The sequence below is a fragment of the Microtus pennsylvanicus genome, chromosome 7 (assembly GCF_037038515.1).
Source record: "Microtus pennsylvanicus isolate mMicPen1 chromosome 7, mMicPen1.hap1, whole genome shotgun sequence".
NCBI classification, from domain to species: domain Eukaryota; kingdom Metazoa; phylum Chordata; class Mammalia; order Rodentia; family Cricetidae; genus Microtus; species Microtus pennsylvanicus.
Window position 1 is genome coordinate 55,923,074 of NC_134585.1, and position 12,681 is coordinate 55,935,754.

At 52.8% G+C, this 12,681-nt stretch overlaps 1 protein-coding gene across 4 annotated transcripts; it reads left to right on the forward strand.

Moving 5' to 3' along the window:
- Positions 1-734: 734 nt before the first annotated feature.
- On the forward strand, positions 735-11,487 carry Treml2 (triggering receptor expressed on myeloid cells like 2). 4 transcript variants are annotated; one of them, XM_075980912.1, is made up of 5 exons: positions 737-1,368; positions 3,349-3,698; positions 7,617-7,986; positions 9,219-9,325; positions 9,607-11,487. In XM_075980912.1, the coding sequence occupies exons 1-5, from the start codon at positions 1,310-1,312 to the stop codon at positions 9,702-9,704; spliced, it is 984 nt and encodes a 327-aa protein (XP_075837027.1). In that variant the 5' UTR covers positions 737-1,309; the 3' UTR covers positions 9,705-11,487. The 4 variants fall into 4 exon arrangements, with proteins under 4 accessions (XP_075837025.1, XP_075837026.1, XP_075837027.1 ...); XM_075980913.1 differs by having other exon boundaries at positions 3,378-3,698; XM_075980910.1 differs by lacking the exons at positions 9,219-9,325; positions 9,607-11,487 and having other exon boundaries at positions 735-1,368; positions 7,617-8,539.
- The last annotated feature ends 1,194 nt before the right edge of the window (positions 11,488-12,681 follow it).

Consider the following 12,681-nt stretch of genomic DNA (forward strand, 5'->3'; position numbering starts at 1 on the left):
CTCCCAGGAACTTCTGTTCACAGCATTGAACACAATTCTCCCCACAAAAGATAAGGTGTCTCAGTGTCCCCTTTGAATGCCACATCAGAACCCTTCAGGACAAGTGTGTCTCGTTCTTTTACCCATAGTGTCCAAGGCCTAATGAATGAATGAGTTAAAAGATACTAGATGTTTGAAGTGATCAAAGCTAAAACCCCTTTGTCTGGGATTTGGGAGTTCAAGTTCATGCTAAGACTGTGGCTGTGCAAATTGGAGGACGTTCTGTTCAGTGGCCTGATCAAGCAGAGGGAGCACATATAATCATGGGTTTGCACAGCTGTTGGACACAGTAGAGTCTTGATTCTTTGGGGACTGAGGGAAGGGTGGAGCCTTGGGCCAAATGCTGGGTCATTTCAACTAGAGTTGGGTGGCTGTGGAAGAGAGATATGACTGAGGAAAGGAAGTTGAGGGGATAGGAGTGTGCTCTGAGAAGCCTAAGCCGGCAGAACACGGGGAGGGAGGGGCTCCGAGAGCACAGTAATCTGAGAGGAGATGGGGGAGGGGGAGGTTTATTGTGTGTCATTAAGCCTGGGAGTCTGGGCGGAGTGAAAGGCTAGAGAGAGCCTTGGCTGAGTTAGATACCACAGGAGGAGCAGCAGAGAGGGACAGAGTCAGGGGCAAGTGTGGAGTGTGTGAATGTGGGTTTCTAAATTTGCATATTTTCCCCACGACAAAAAAAGACGGCACGTGAGTCTGTGAGCAGTTATTTGCAACAGTGAGCAGGAGCCGCCTGTGTGAGCAGCTGAGAATAGGAGGGTCAGGGTCAAGGTGGCGGAAGGAACGCGTTTCACCAGACTTAAGACCTTCCTTGGGCAGGAGTGTCCAGGCCTGCCAGAGAGCAGCAGCTCCCGAACCTCCGAACCCAGAAGATACCATAAAGTTTGCGCAGAATGTCCCAGAAGCCGACCCTCCAGTTCCCTGGGTGGACCGGCCACGTTGGATGAGGAGATGCCCCAGAGGATCAGGTTTTCCGTAGAGAATCACAGAGGTTGTGGTTGTTGAGCTTCTCCAGGCCCAGGGGCCCCAGGACTGGGTGGAACAGCCACACCTGCCGGCAGTTCTGAGGAAGAGGGCGGAAACTGCCAGCGCCCGCCCTCCACTGGCTCTCCCCAGGCTTGCGATAGGCTCTCCTGGGTCACTGTGTGCCACACGGCCTCACTTCCCGAAATGGGCAACTGTACTTTTTAGAGTCTGACATCCCTCCCTGGTTGACCCAAGTGGCATGCCCGGGGTCAGTGTGGGCCCTAGCCCCGGGTGACTGGATGGAGCCATGGCCTTCCACGTTCCTGCTGCTGCTGCTGCTTTTGTGGTTACAGAGCTGTGTCTCAGGTGAGAGGTGGGGTGAGAGAAGAGAAAGACCAGGTCCTCCTGTCTGTCCCCCATTGCCTTTTCCTGCTCTATTGTCTTAATGTTTCCTGGGGGCGGAGGCTGGGCTGACTTGGTGGGTCTTTGCCAGAGACCTGTGAGAATGTGGTCCCAGGGAGAGCTCCACCAGGCCTCACATGGATGGTGTAGGTGTATCCTCTACTTTGGCCTTTATCAGCTGGATTTCCTTGGTATGGAGAATTTCCTCCCAGAAATTACCTGCTTGGCGTTTGTCTGTCTAGAGAGTTCTGGTTGGTGCTGTTGTGACTCCTCGTACATGTCTGCACACTTTGAATTCTGTTTTTCTTGGAAAGCTGATGCCATATCCGGTCCCTCTGCTCTGACCTGCAGGGAACCAATCCTCAAAGGCCTTTTGCTAATCGTGGCTACTCTCTGTGGGAGGCTCACCCATTCTTGCCTTCCTGGCTGCCAAGACAACCCCTTACCACTTCCTGTTCCCTTCTGGGTATGGTGAGGACTGGCAAACCCACCACTCACTGTTTGACAGAAAGTGAAGACATAAATGAACCATGGACCCTAGAGGCTTCCTCCAGGTGCCCCTCTGTTGCTCTGCAAGGAGAAGGTTCTTCTCGAAACACAGCTGAGCTGAGGTGAATTTGATAGGTCTGCTCTGTGGTTCACTTTGCAAGGGAAGAAGATTAAGAGCGTCAGCTACAGTGGCAAGTGGTTTCGGGGGGCTTAACTGTAGCTCCTCCTTCCCTCTGCCCCCTGAATCATCCTGCCACCTCTAGCTCTACTCTCTCTTCAACAGATTGGGTTAGGAAGGACACAGACCACATTCATGTATTCATTTATACTCCTTTGTATGTGTGTGTTACATACGCGTGTGCAGGACATCCACACTCTTGCCCCGCCCCCCCCAGCCATTGCTGGGGTAACAGGTGCACAGTGATGGTGCTTGCTGTTTTGCATGAGTCTTGGGTTTGGAACTCAGGTTCTCATGCTTAGGAGTCTTCATAAACCATCTCCCCAGCCCTTTTTCTCCTTAGAGACAGGGTTTTGTTTCCAGGCTAGCCAGAACTCATTAGATATCCCAGGTTAGCCTTAAACTCTAGCTCTTCCTACCTCAGTCTCCCTCATGCTCTTACAGGCTTGTGTCACGTCTCACCCCAAGATAAAGAGACCAGGCATGTCTATCCTGTGCTCTGCAAGCCCCATGCATCCTGGGATAGCTATGGCTTGCCCAATACATTTGTAGACCACAAAGTCAAGTTGCAACATCGAACCATTGGATGAACAGTGAATAATGTAGCATTCACTGGCCGGCTCATCAGCAGGGCCATTAAGTCTGTGTGGCCTGCTTATCTTTGGGGTTTATAACGATGGATTATTTGAATATTAAGCACCATGGACAGTACTATTTAAAGGCCTTCAGCAGAGGGTGGAGGTGTGGCTCAGTGGTGGAGTGCTGGCCTAACAAGCTTGAGGCCCTGGGTGTGATCCCCAACACACCATACAAAACCAACGGGACAGAGTGGAGAGGGAAAGAGGAAGAGGAGGAAGAAAATTATTACGGGGGAAAATAATTCTTCATCGCTTTCCTAGACACAGGACCTTCTTGTCACCACAGCAGTTTGTGCCCTCAGGCTCCAGAGCTTGGTGACCTGTTTGTGTCTGCACATCTGTCTCAGGCAGAGCCCTGGTCAGTCATGAAATACTGGACATCCCCGAAGACCAGAAACTATCCAGAGAAAGAGACAATATCTGGTAGAGAGTTCCTGCTAGGGCTGCTTCCTCATTGGACTGGGGTCTCCTCCATCAGACTGGGAGCGAACTGCTAGGGGGCCCTGTGCTTCTCCCATCAGACTCCCTGAGGGAGGGGCTGTGCTCCCCCATCACCCTGAGTTCCACAAATCCAGGGCTGCTGCACCCTTCTTTCACCTCCTGCTGCTGGTTTCAAGATGTCTTTCTCTTCCTCTCCAGACCGTGCTCAGAAAGTCCTGTCTCCCCAGGTCCCTCCAGCGAGAATGTGTACAGGAAAGTGTGGCGGCGTGAAGGGGAGTCTCTGACTGTGCTGTGCTCCTACAAGAACCGCCGGAACCGCGCTGAGAGCAAGGCTTGGTGCAAGGTCAGGAAGAAGAAGTGTGAGCCCAGCTTCATCCGGAGCTGGGTGAAGGGGCCCAGCTACTCAATGCGGGATGATGCCAAGGCCAAGGTGGTCCATATCACCATGGAGGCCCTCAGAGTCCAGGACTCCGGTCGATATTGGTGCATGCGGAGCACGGCTGGGAATCTCTACCCGTTGGTGGGTTTTCAGCTGGAAGTGTATCCAGGTGAGCAGACCCAGCCAGCGCTGGGATGGGTGGGATAGTATAAGAATGAGTGGTTCTTCACTATGGACATCTTCCTGTCTCCATTTTACGGACAAAGAAAATGAGCTTTATCAAACTCTGTGTGGCTCTGGCCTTGTCCTGTGTGGAGGAGAGATGGAACTCGGGACCATGTTTTGTCTTCAGTTGTCTGAACATCATATACTCACTGTCGGGGTGTGGCCGGCACTGTCACAGGCTTTGAGAATATAACATCATACACTCACAGTTGGGGTGTGCCTGGCACTGTTGCAGGCCTTGAGAATATAACAGTGAGCAAAACCAGGCATAGTCCTGCCCTGTGGGGAGCCCTGACAGTCACACGCCATCTGACCAATCATGGCACAGAGAGATGCATGTGCTGAGAAAGCAATGATGAACTAGTTGCTTGGTGTCTGCAGCTCCAGGAGAGAAGAGCTCTGTCATGCTTGGAAGAGCACGTGCTGGGGCAGCCTTATGAGCAAAGGCCCTGCAGAGAGATGCAGCAAGGCCTGCAGAAGGACAGATGTGGCTGGGCCACTCTGGCTGTGGGGGAGAGGATTAGGGGAAAGGAACAGTTAGGTTTATAGTAATTGGTCACATTTATTTGTTTATTTGGGACAAGGTCTCACTATGTAGCCCTGCTGGACTGGAGCTCACTGTGCCAACCAGGCTGACCCTGAATCTCTGACCACAGAGCTCGCACTCCCTCTGCCTCCCAGGAGCTGGGATTAAAGGTGTTACACCCGCACCAGTCCAAAGCTTCTATCTAGGCTTTCAGTCAAGTGGTTCTGAGTTCAGTGATACAGAGCTGGGTCTAATTCTGACTGCAAAGGAAGAGAAGCATGCCCTATCTTATGTTGCTCTCCCACATGTGTGTATATATAAATGTATGTGTGGGTGCACTGTGTGTATGTGGAGGTCAGAGGTCAAGCTCAAGTGTCATTCCCCAGGAGCTGTCCTCACTGTGTGTATGTGGAGGTCAGAGGTCAAGCTCAAGTGTCATTCCCCAGGAGCTGTCCTCACTGTGTGTATGTGGAGGTCAGAGGTCAAGATCAGGTGTTGTTCCCCAGGAGCTGTCCTCACTGTGTGTATGTGGAGGTCAGAGGTCAAGATCAGGTGTTGTTCCCCAGGAGCTGTCCTCACTGTTTGTATGTGGAGGTCAGAGGTCAAGATCAGGTGTGGTTCCCCAGGAGCTGTCCTCACTGTTTGTATGTGGAGGTCAGAGGTCAAGCCCAGGGGTCATTCCCCAGGAGCTGTCCTCACTGTGTTTATGTGGAGGTCAGAGGTCAAGCCCAGGGGTCACTCCATAGGAGCTGTCCTTGATTTTGAGACAGGGTGTCTCTCTCTCTGGCTGGTACTGTGCCAAGTGGGCTACACTGCTCCCCATGCCCAGATTAAAAGCACACACCAGTATGCCCAGGTCTGCATGTCTCCAAGGCCAGCGCTGGACCGACTAAGCCATGTCAGCCCCATTTCTCTAAGGCCACAGTCACTGCTGACAAACGGTGGGGGAGGGAGAGGAGGCAGTGAGACCAAGGGGCCTGACTGGAAATAGCAAGGGCTTGGACAAGTGGGACTTGGGCACCTGGGGCTTCTTAAGACTCTGTTTATTTTGGAGTGAGGGAAGATTTTCTCAATGGGGAGAATGGAGGAGAATATTGACTCTTCAGTTGCTGGGGGATGGTAGCATTTATGTAGTGGGGAACCACCAAAAAGTTCATATGGAGGGAAAATCGAGAGCCCTGTTTTGTCATGTGAAGGCATGTTCTGGATTCAGGTAGAGAGAGGAAGCAGGCAGTTGAAGTGTTAATGACGGGACAGAACTGGGGTGTGCACTTGGAAGTGTCTCTGTGAAGAGAGTCAAGGGCATTTAAAGGTCACGGCTTAGGGCTGTGGAAGAGACTGTAGGATAAGGGGTCTCCCCAGCATATCTCAGTACAGCTGCTCATCACAACAAAGGGGATAGGAAAGTCTCTCTCCTTGTACAGAAAGATGAGAGAAGAGTCTGAACAAGATGGGGTCCCCACACTTATAGGACAGGAAATGGTGAGGACCCAGGAAGTGTCTGGGGAAAGCCATTGTTGTTATGAGTTTGCCCTCCACCGGCCATGCCCTGCTCCCCTGACCTGAATGCATCCCCATCCTCCCTGGTCTGAATCAGGAATAACTTTCCCTCCCAGCTGTGGTGCTGAATGTCATCCAATGTTCTAGCTCCATGCCAACCAAGAAGCAGGAGAAACTGACCCTGGGTTCTTCACTTGGAGGGATGCCACCAGGAAATGGGCTTATTTTTTTGTCATCATTTCTCTTATCAGCGCGTGCGTGGATGCGTACATGCGTGTGGGGAGGGGGGCAGAGAACAACTTCAGCTGTCATTCCCAGGTGCCATTGCTCTTTTACTTTCTTTGAGCCATGAGGTTGTGATGAGCCTGAACATGCCAAGTAGGTTAGGCTGTCTCTGGCCAGTGACCCCAGGAGTTCCCCTGTCCGCGCCCCCAGCATGGGACTGTAAGCCTGTGCACCATGCTTGGGTTCCTGGGGCTGAACTCAGGTCCTCATGTTCACACGGCCAGCACCACTGATTGAGCTGCCCCTCAAGGTCTTCATTTTCTGCTTCACAAGGATAATTGATCTTGGGAAGGTTTCTAATTTGCCCATGTTGTCAGTTGAGAGAAAAAACAATCTCCTGCCCACGTGACACTTGATGCCAAACCTGATGATCTGGGATCCCTGGGCCCATGAAGTAGAGGAGAGAACTGACTGCTACAGGACTTTTGATCTTCATATTCATATCAGGAATGTGTGTGACCCCAAAATAAATAAACGAAAATGTAAAAATGTACTTAAACCTCAGCCCAATTACAACTCTAAGAGCAGGTGTGCACCACCCCAGAAACCAGGCCTTGTAGCCCAGGACAACTGAGTGGGGACACAGCTGCTCTCCTGCCAGGCTCCTCCATCTTTTCTCTCCCCTACATTGTTATTCAGGCTTCATTGCTTAGAACAATGGCTCAGGCCTCCCTGCATAGCAACCACTGGACTCAGGAATGTCTTTTCCATGCCTTGTAAGGGAAGGAGGGGTTGTAAGTCTTTCTCTGTCTTGCTCCTGCTGAGACAGACCTGTGAGTCCCCACAGGACTGAGAACTCCTGACTGCAGTTCCCACATGCTGTCCAGACCCCATGCTGCTATTGGTGAAATGAGTTAGGATGATGTCAGAGGGGCAGGACCTGCTCCTGGGTGTCGATGTGTACCCCGAGGAGGGTGACTGACCACAACTGTTTGCAGTTTTCTCTTGAATTTGAAACCCTTGACTCCTCTCTGTCCCCAGTTCTAGCCCCATCTCACAATTATGAAGCAGCTGTCTTTATACAACACCATATTATAGAAATCTCTCTTAAACTCCAAAGGGGCAGTGAGATGGCTCACTGGGCAACAGCACTTACAATCAAGCCTGGTGACCTGGTTCAAACCCCAGGACCCAGAAGATGGAATGACAGAACTGACTTCTGCAAGTCGTCCCCAAACCTCCACATGTGTTCTGTGGCACATGTACACACACAGATACACACACTTACATGCTAAGTAAATGTCATTTTAAAGGAAAGTTCTTTGGTGCTCTTGATTGACCGGGGAGCTAGGAAGTCAGATGACACTGTGCTGGGGACCAGCCCTGACAGGGGAGGCTGAAGAGAGTGTTCAGTGTCTCCCTTCCTCACGTGTCTACTTCCTCTTTCCTGTCTCCCTCTGAAACAACACACAGCTGACACTCAGAAGCCAAGCCCAAAGTCACGGAGGGCAGATTCTCCTCAGTATCTGTGCAGCTGAGGGGCTGTGAGGTCTGTCTGTGGAACTCAAGTCTCTGCCTTAATCTAATATTTCCTCCTCTCTGGTCCCTCAGCCCTCACAACTGAGAGAAACATTCTTCGCACGCATCTAACCAACACCCTTGAGAGTGGATTTGTCACGACGGGCCAGGTCCCCATTTCAGGCCCTCATGTGCCCTTCACCCGTGACGTGTCTGTGTTCACATCTGGACTCCTCACCTTGGCCTCAGGGACCACCGAGCCAACCCCTGTGACAAGCTACAGTTTCACCAATTCCAGTGACACCATCACAGAGCGTGGGAGGAGCACAAAGAACCAGCCAGTGACGTTGTCTCCTAGTGATGCAACCTTCTCTGCTGATCCAGTGACCACCTCCACCGAGTTTAGATACCTGAGCAGCAGCTTGTCCACCACGGGGATGTACCACCCGTCAACCCCCAAGAGGTCATTTGATATTCTCTCAGGCATGGCCCCAGCTCTCAGAATCCAACAGATCTCAAGAGGCCGCTCTTGCGTCCACTCTTACTCCCTATTGCTCCCCATGAATTCAGTGAGGTCAATGCTATTCAGCAGTGGATTATGGGAAATGGAAAGGGCCATAAAGGAAGACAATGGGATGAGGGTCAAGACTAAGGATGGAGAGGAGAGGGCAGGGCCAGGCGAGGGACTGGGAAAGGGAAGTGTGGTTGTTTTACTTGGGTTCCCCCAGACCCTGAGACAAGGAGCAGCATTTTACTCTGGCACTGGAAAGAGAGTGAGGTGTCCCAGAGAATGGAAGTCGGCTGGCAAACCGTGCTGAGGTGGCCTCTGCTGTGCACAGAGGAGCGTCCTCCCACTGGGCATCCAGTGTCAGGTGCCCACTCAAGGCCAAGGGAGCTAGGACGGTGCTGTGCCGCCTTCTGTTCCCCACTGGTGGGGGCAGCATTAGGGCGCCAGCACAATGGGCGGTGCAGGCCCTGGAGTCACGTGGAGAGGGAGCTTCTGCAACAGCTCGGGGTGGGGGCAGGAGGGGTCCTCAGTCACTGTGGAGAGGGAGCTTCTGCAACAGCTCGGGGTGGGGCAGGAGGGGTCCTCAGTCACTGTGGAGAGGGAGCTTCTGCAACAGCTCGGGGTGGGGCAGGAGGGGTCCTCAGTCACTGTGGAGAGGGAGCTTCTGCCACAGCTCGGGGTGGGGGCAGGAGGGGTCCTCAGTCACTGTGGAGAGGGAGCTTCTGCAACAGCTCGGGGTGGGGCAGGAGGGGTCCTCAGTCACTGTGGAGAGGGAGCTTCTGCAACAGCTCGGGGTGGGGCAGGAGGGGTCCTCAGTCACTGTGGAGAGGGAGCTTCTGCCACAGCTTGGGGTGGGGCAGGAGGGGTCCTCAGTCACTGTGGAGGCAGCAATCTTGATGTCGTGAGCCCCGTAGGGCCATTGTGAACTACCCTTGTCTTCACTGATGGGGGTGGAGGACCTGCTGGAGGAGAGGTGACAGTGGAGATGCTGCCTTCTGCCTGCTGACTCGTCCATGACTCCACTGTCTCCTTTTCTCTTCCCACAGCTCATCCCCAAGAGGGAGCATCTACCTGGAGGGAGCGCTGTGAGGTTACCCGCTGGGTAACTTCTGTGCTTCCGTCTGCCAAAGGAAGCTGTGGCCAAGGTGGGGACCCGGTCCTGACTCTCTCCTGTCCTGCCTCCTCAGGTCCCAGGAGACTTACCTCACTGTGACGATGGTAGTGCTGACATTCCTTCTGACGCCTGTGGTGTTGGTTATGGTCTATGGCTTTTGGAAGAAGAGGCACATGGGAAGTAAGTACAGTCACCCCTGGAAACCAGGGCCAAGATCTGAGTCCCTACTCTGAGGACTGTGACTCTGAGACTTTGGCTGGGGAATAAACCTCTGCCTGTGTCCAGTCAAGATGACCAGTGACATCCGGGGAGGAGGAGGGTGGCCAGGCATGGGTGGTGCCACATGTCACTTCTGAAATGAAGGAACAATACAGAGGCCAGAGAGGGTCAAAGGTCACCCAGGACATTGGGGCACTGAGAGCAGGGCATGGCCTTTCTTCATCTCTCCCTGTTTGTTGTAGGCTACAGCTTGGGCAGTGACTCTGCTAAACCCTGGATATATCTTCCTGAAGGACCAGAGACACTGTGGAAACCTGCTTGGTATAAGATAACTCAGTGATCTGGAGAGCTGATGCCAATGGACTCAGAGGCCAGAGAGGACCGAAGCCCAGACAATGGCCCTGGGGCAGGAACACAGTACAGCTGCCTTCCTTTCACCCAGGGCCACCGTGTCCTCAGTTTCCCTCTGTTCCCTACAAACATCTCCATATGTTTGGAGACAAGAGCCAGACCCATAAGCCCTCGGGCAGCCAGTGTCTATAGAGTCCTATTCTGGATGAGAAGGGACAGAGACTAAGACCTGGGATCACAGAGGAACTGGTACAAGGAGGTCCTAGAGCTGACCAGGGCCACATGTCTTCTGATGTGTCCTGACTGTGGCTGCTGGTCCCTTCTGTCCTGGAAGCCTGAAGTTTACACATGGCACTTGGTTCCTGTCTGCCGGCCTCTCTCAGGTCAGCGAGAGCCTACAGGTGCAGGACCAGCCTTTTCCAAGATGGCTGCAAAGGCTGAACCTGGCCTCCCCCGATTCCAGTTGCTTCCCCCATGCTGCAGTGATGAGCTCATGGAGGAGACTGAGACTAATCATTGGCGTGTCTGAAGCCCCATGGAGAGGGCCCCTCCTCCAGACCGTGGGGTTGACCCCTTAGAAGAGATTACATGGAGCTGCCCTGCATAGAACAGCAGTGGAAGGAGGACTAGGTCTGGCGAGTTGACACCAGATTCTAGGCTGGAAAAGATGGGCAGACACAGGGGCACACAGACATGGACATATACCCATACCCACTCACCAGATAGAGTGACGCAGAGACAGAGACAGACAGAGAGAGAGAAAGAGAGAGAGAGAGAGAGAGAGAGAGAGAGAGAGAGAGAGAGAGCGAGCTGGCTCTGGCCAACAAAAATCCTGCTATGAGCCATCCTTCTACATGAGCAGCAGAACCATATCTCCAGGCAGGAGCAGAGAAAACAGAGCCCAGGGTCCAATGGCCCTACTGACTCTGCCTCCTTCCTATGCACAACCCAGACTTGGCCTCTACTATCGAGATCATTGGTAGAATTGAGCAGGGACGGCTGAGGGGTGTGGTCTATGGACTGTGTGTGGGTTATGGGTTGTGGGCTGTGGACTGTGTGTGGGTTATGGGCTGTAGGCCGTAGGCTGTGGGCTGAACCGTCACCCTAGTAGTGGTGCACACTAGCCCACGGAGACCTGAAGGGTCCCTGATCCAAATGCAACAGCTACACCCTCAGCCCCGAGTCAGGGACCTCCTAATGGCACAGCAAACATCACAGTCAGGAGGGTGACACAGCTGGGGCCTTGGTCACACTCCAGGATGGCTTTGTGGAGAGAGGAGCAGCCCAAGGTGTAACCTTGGATAGAGAAAGTGACAACTTCCAGCAGAGCTTGACCGAGGAGGAACTAGGTTGAGCAACTGACAAATCAAGTTCTAGAAGAAAGGACAGACAGACGCATCCACACATATCACCGGCTCGCTGGCCATCTGCTGAGCCACTGCTCTAGTGAGAACCTGGGAGGATCAGCTCACACTGGTGCCAGAGTGTCTCCTCCATTCCTGTCCCTCCTCCATTCCTGTCCCTCCTCCATTCCTGTCCCTCCTCCATTCCTGTCCCTGCACCTTCCTTGGCCCTGACAGCCCTGTTTCCTGGGCAGCAGATGGACAGGCGGGCAGGCATAGGATCCAGGGGTCCCTGTGTGAACCTGACCAAGCCACTAGCCATATCTGGGCCTCAGTTTTCCCTGTCTTATGATAGGGGACAATAATTCCTACCTCTAAAGAGTGTTTGGGGGTGCATTGTAATGACATAAACACTGTGCAACCACGCAAGCGTCTCCTGACTACTTTCCTGATGTTCATTCCTGTTCCATTGTTCATTAGGAACTGAGTTTTGCTTCAGTGTCTGCTCAGCTGCTGTGACGGAAACACTCTGACCAGGGGCTGCAAAGAGGGCCCCGTAATTAACATGCTTATTGCTCCAGCAAGGACCTAGATTCAGTTTCCAGCACCCACACTGGGCAGCTCACAACTGCCTGTAACTCCAGTTCTGGGGTATCTGATGCCCCTTTAGGCCCCCTCAGGCATATGGTGCATATGAACTCTTACAGATACACACAAATACACCCAATCAAAACATCTTTAAAAACACTACAAAACCCAGACACTCTGGCCAAAAGCAACCTAGGGAATAAAGGGTTTATTTTCGTTATGTTTCTTTGTCACAGTCTGTCTTTGAAGGAAGTCGGGACAGGAACTCAGGCAGGACTGAAGCAGAGACCATGGAGGAATGCAGTCTGCTGCCTTGTCTGCTCACAGGCCTGTGCTTAGTTAGCTTTCTTACACAGTGCAGGACCACTTGCCCAGGGAATGGTGTCTCCCACAGTGGACTGACGCTCCTCTCTCAGCTAAGAACAAGACAATCCCCCAGAGACAGGTCCACAGGCCAGTCTGATCAGGGTGATCTCTCAACTGAGGCTCCCTTCTCTGGAGACTCCAGGCTTGACATTTGAAGCTACCTGTCAACTTTCTTGCTCTCACCTTGTCTCCTCCCCTCTAGGCTCACACATGGATGGTGCAGCTCTGTGCTGGTGGCTGCATCAGTTCCTTTTCAGTTGCTGTGATAGACACCATTGTTGGCGACTGCCTGGTCCTAGGCTTCCCTGGGGCCCTGAAGTATGGGGAAGGATTGGTTCCTTGTCTAAGACCAGGAACAAGCAGGGCAATACCAGTAATAGCCTGGGGCCAGGGCCTTAGAGAAGCTGTGGTTCACACCCTGGGAGCCCAACTCTTCCCCACAAGAGGCTGTGGTTATCAGTCTCAAGGTCCATGTGCTCTGTCTGTGATGCACCACTGATTTCTGTGTTCCTTTCCTACAACAACGCCTGATTAGCCTCCTGCTGACTCCATCCCAGTGCATGGTGGCTCTCAGCTGACCACTCCCATTCCCCCTCTGCAAACCTTCTACAATAATTCACAGGACATAAGTTATCAGCTTATGCAAGATCTCCTGGTCCCAGCTTTCCT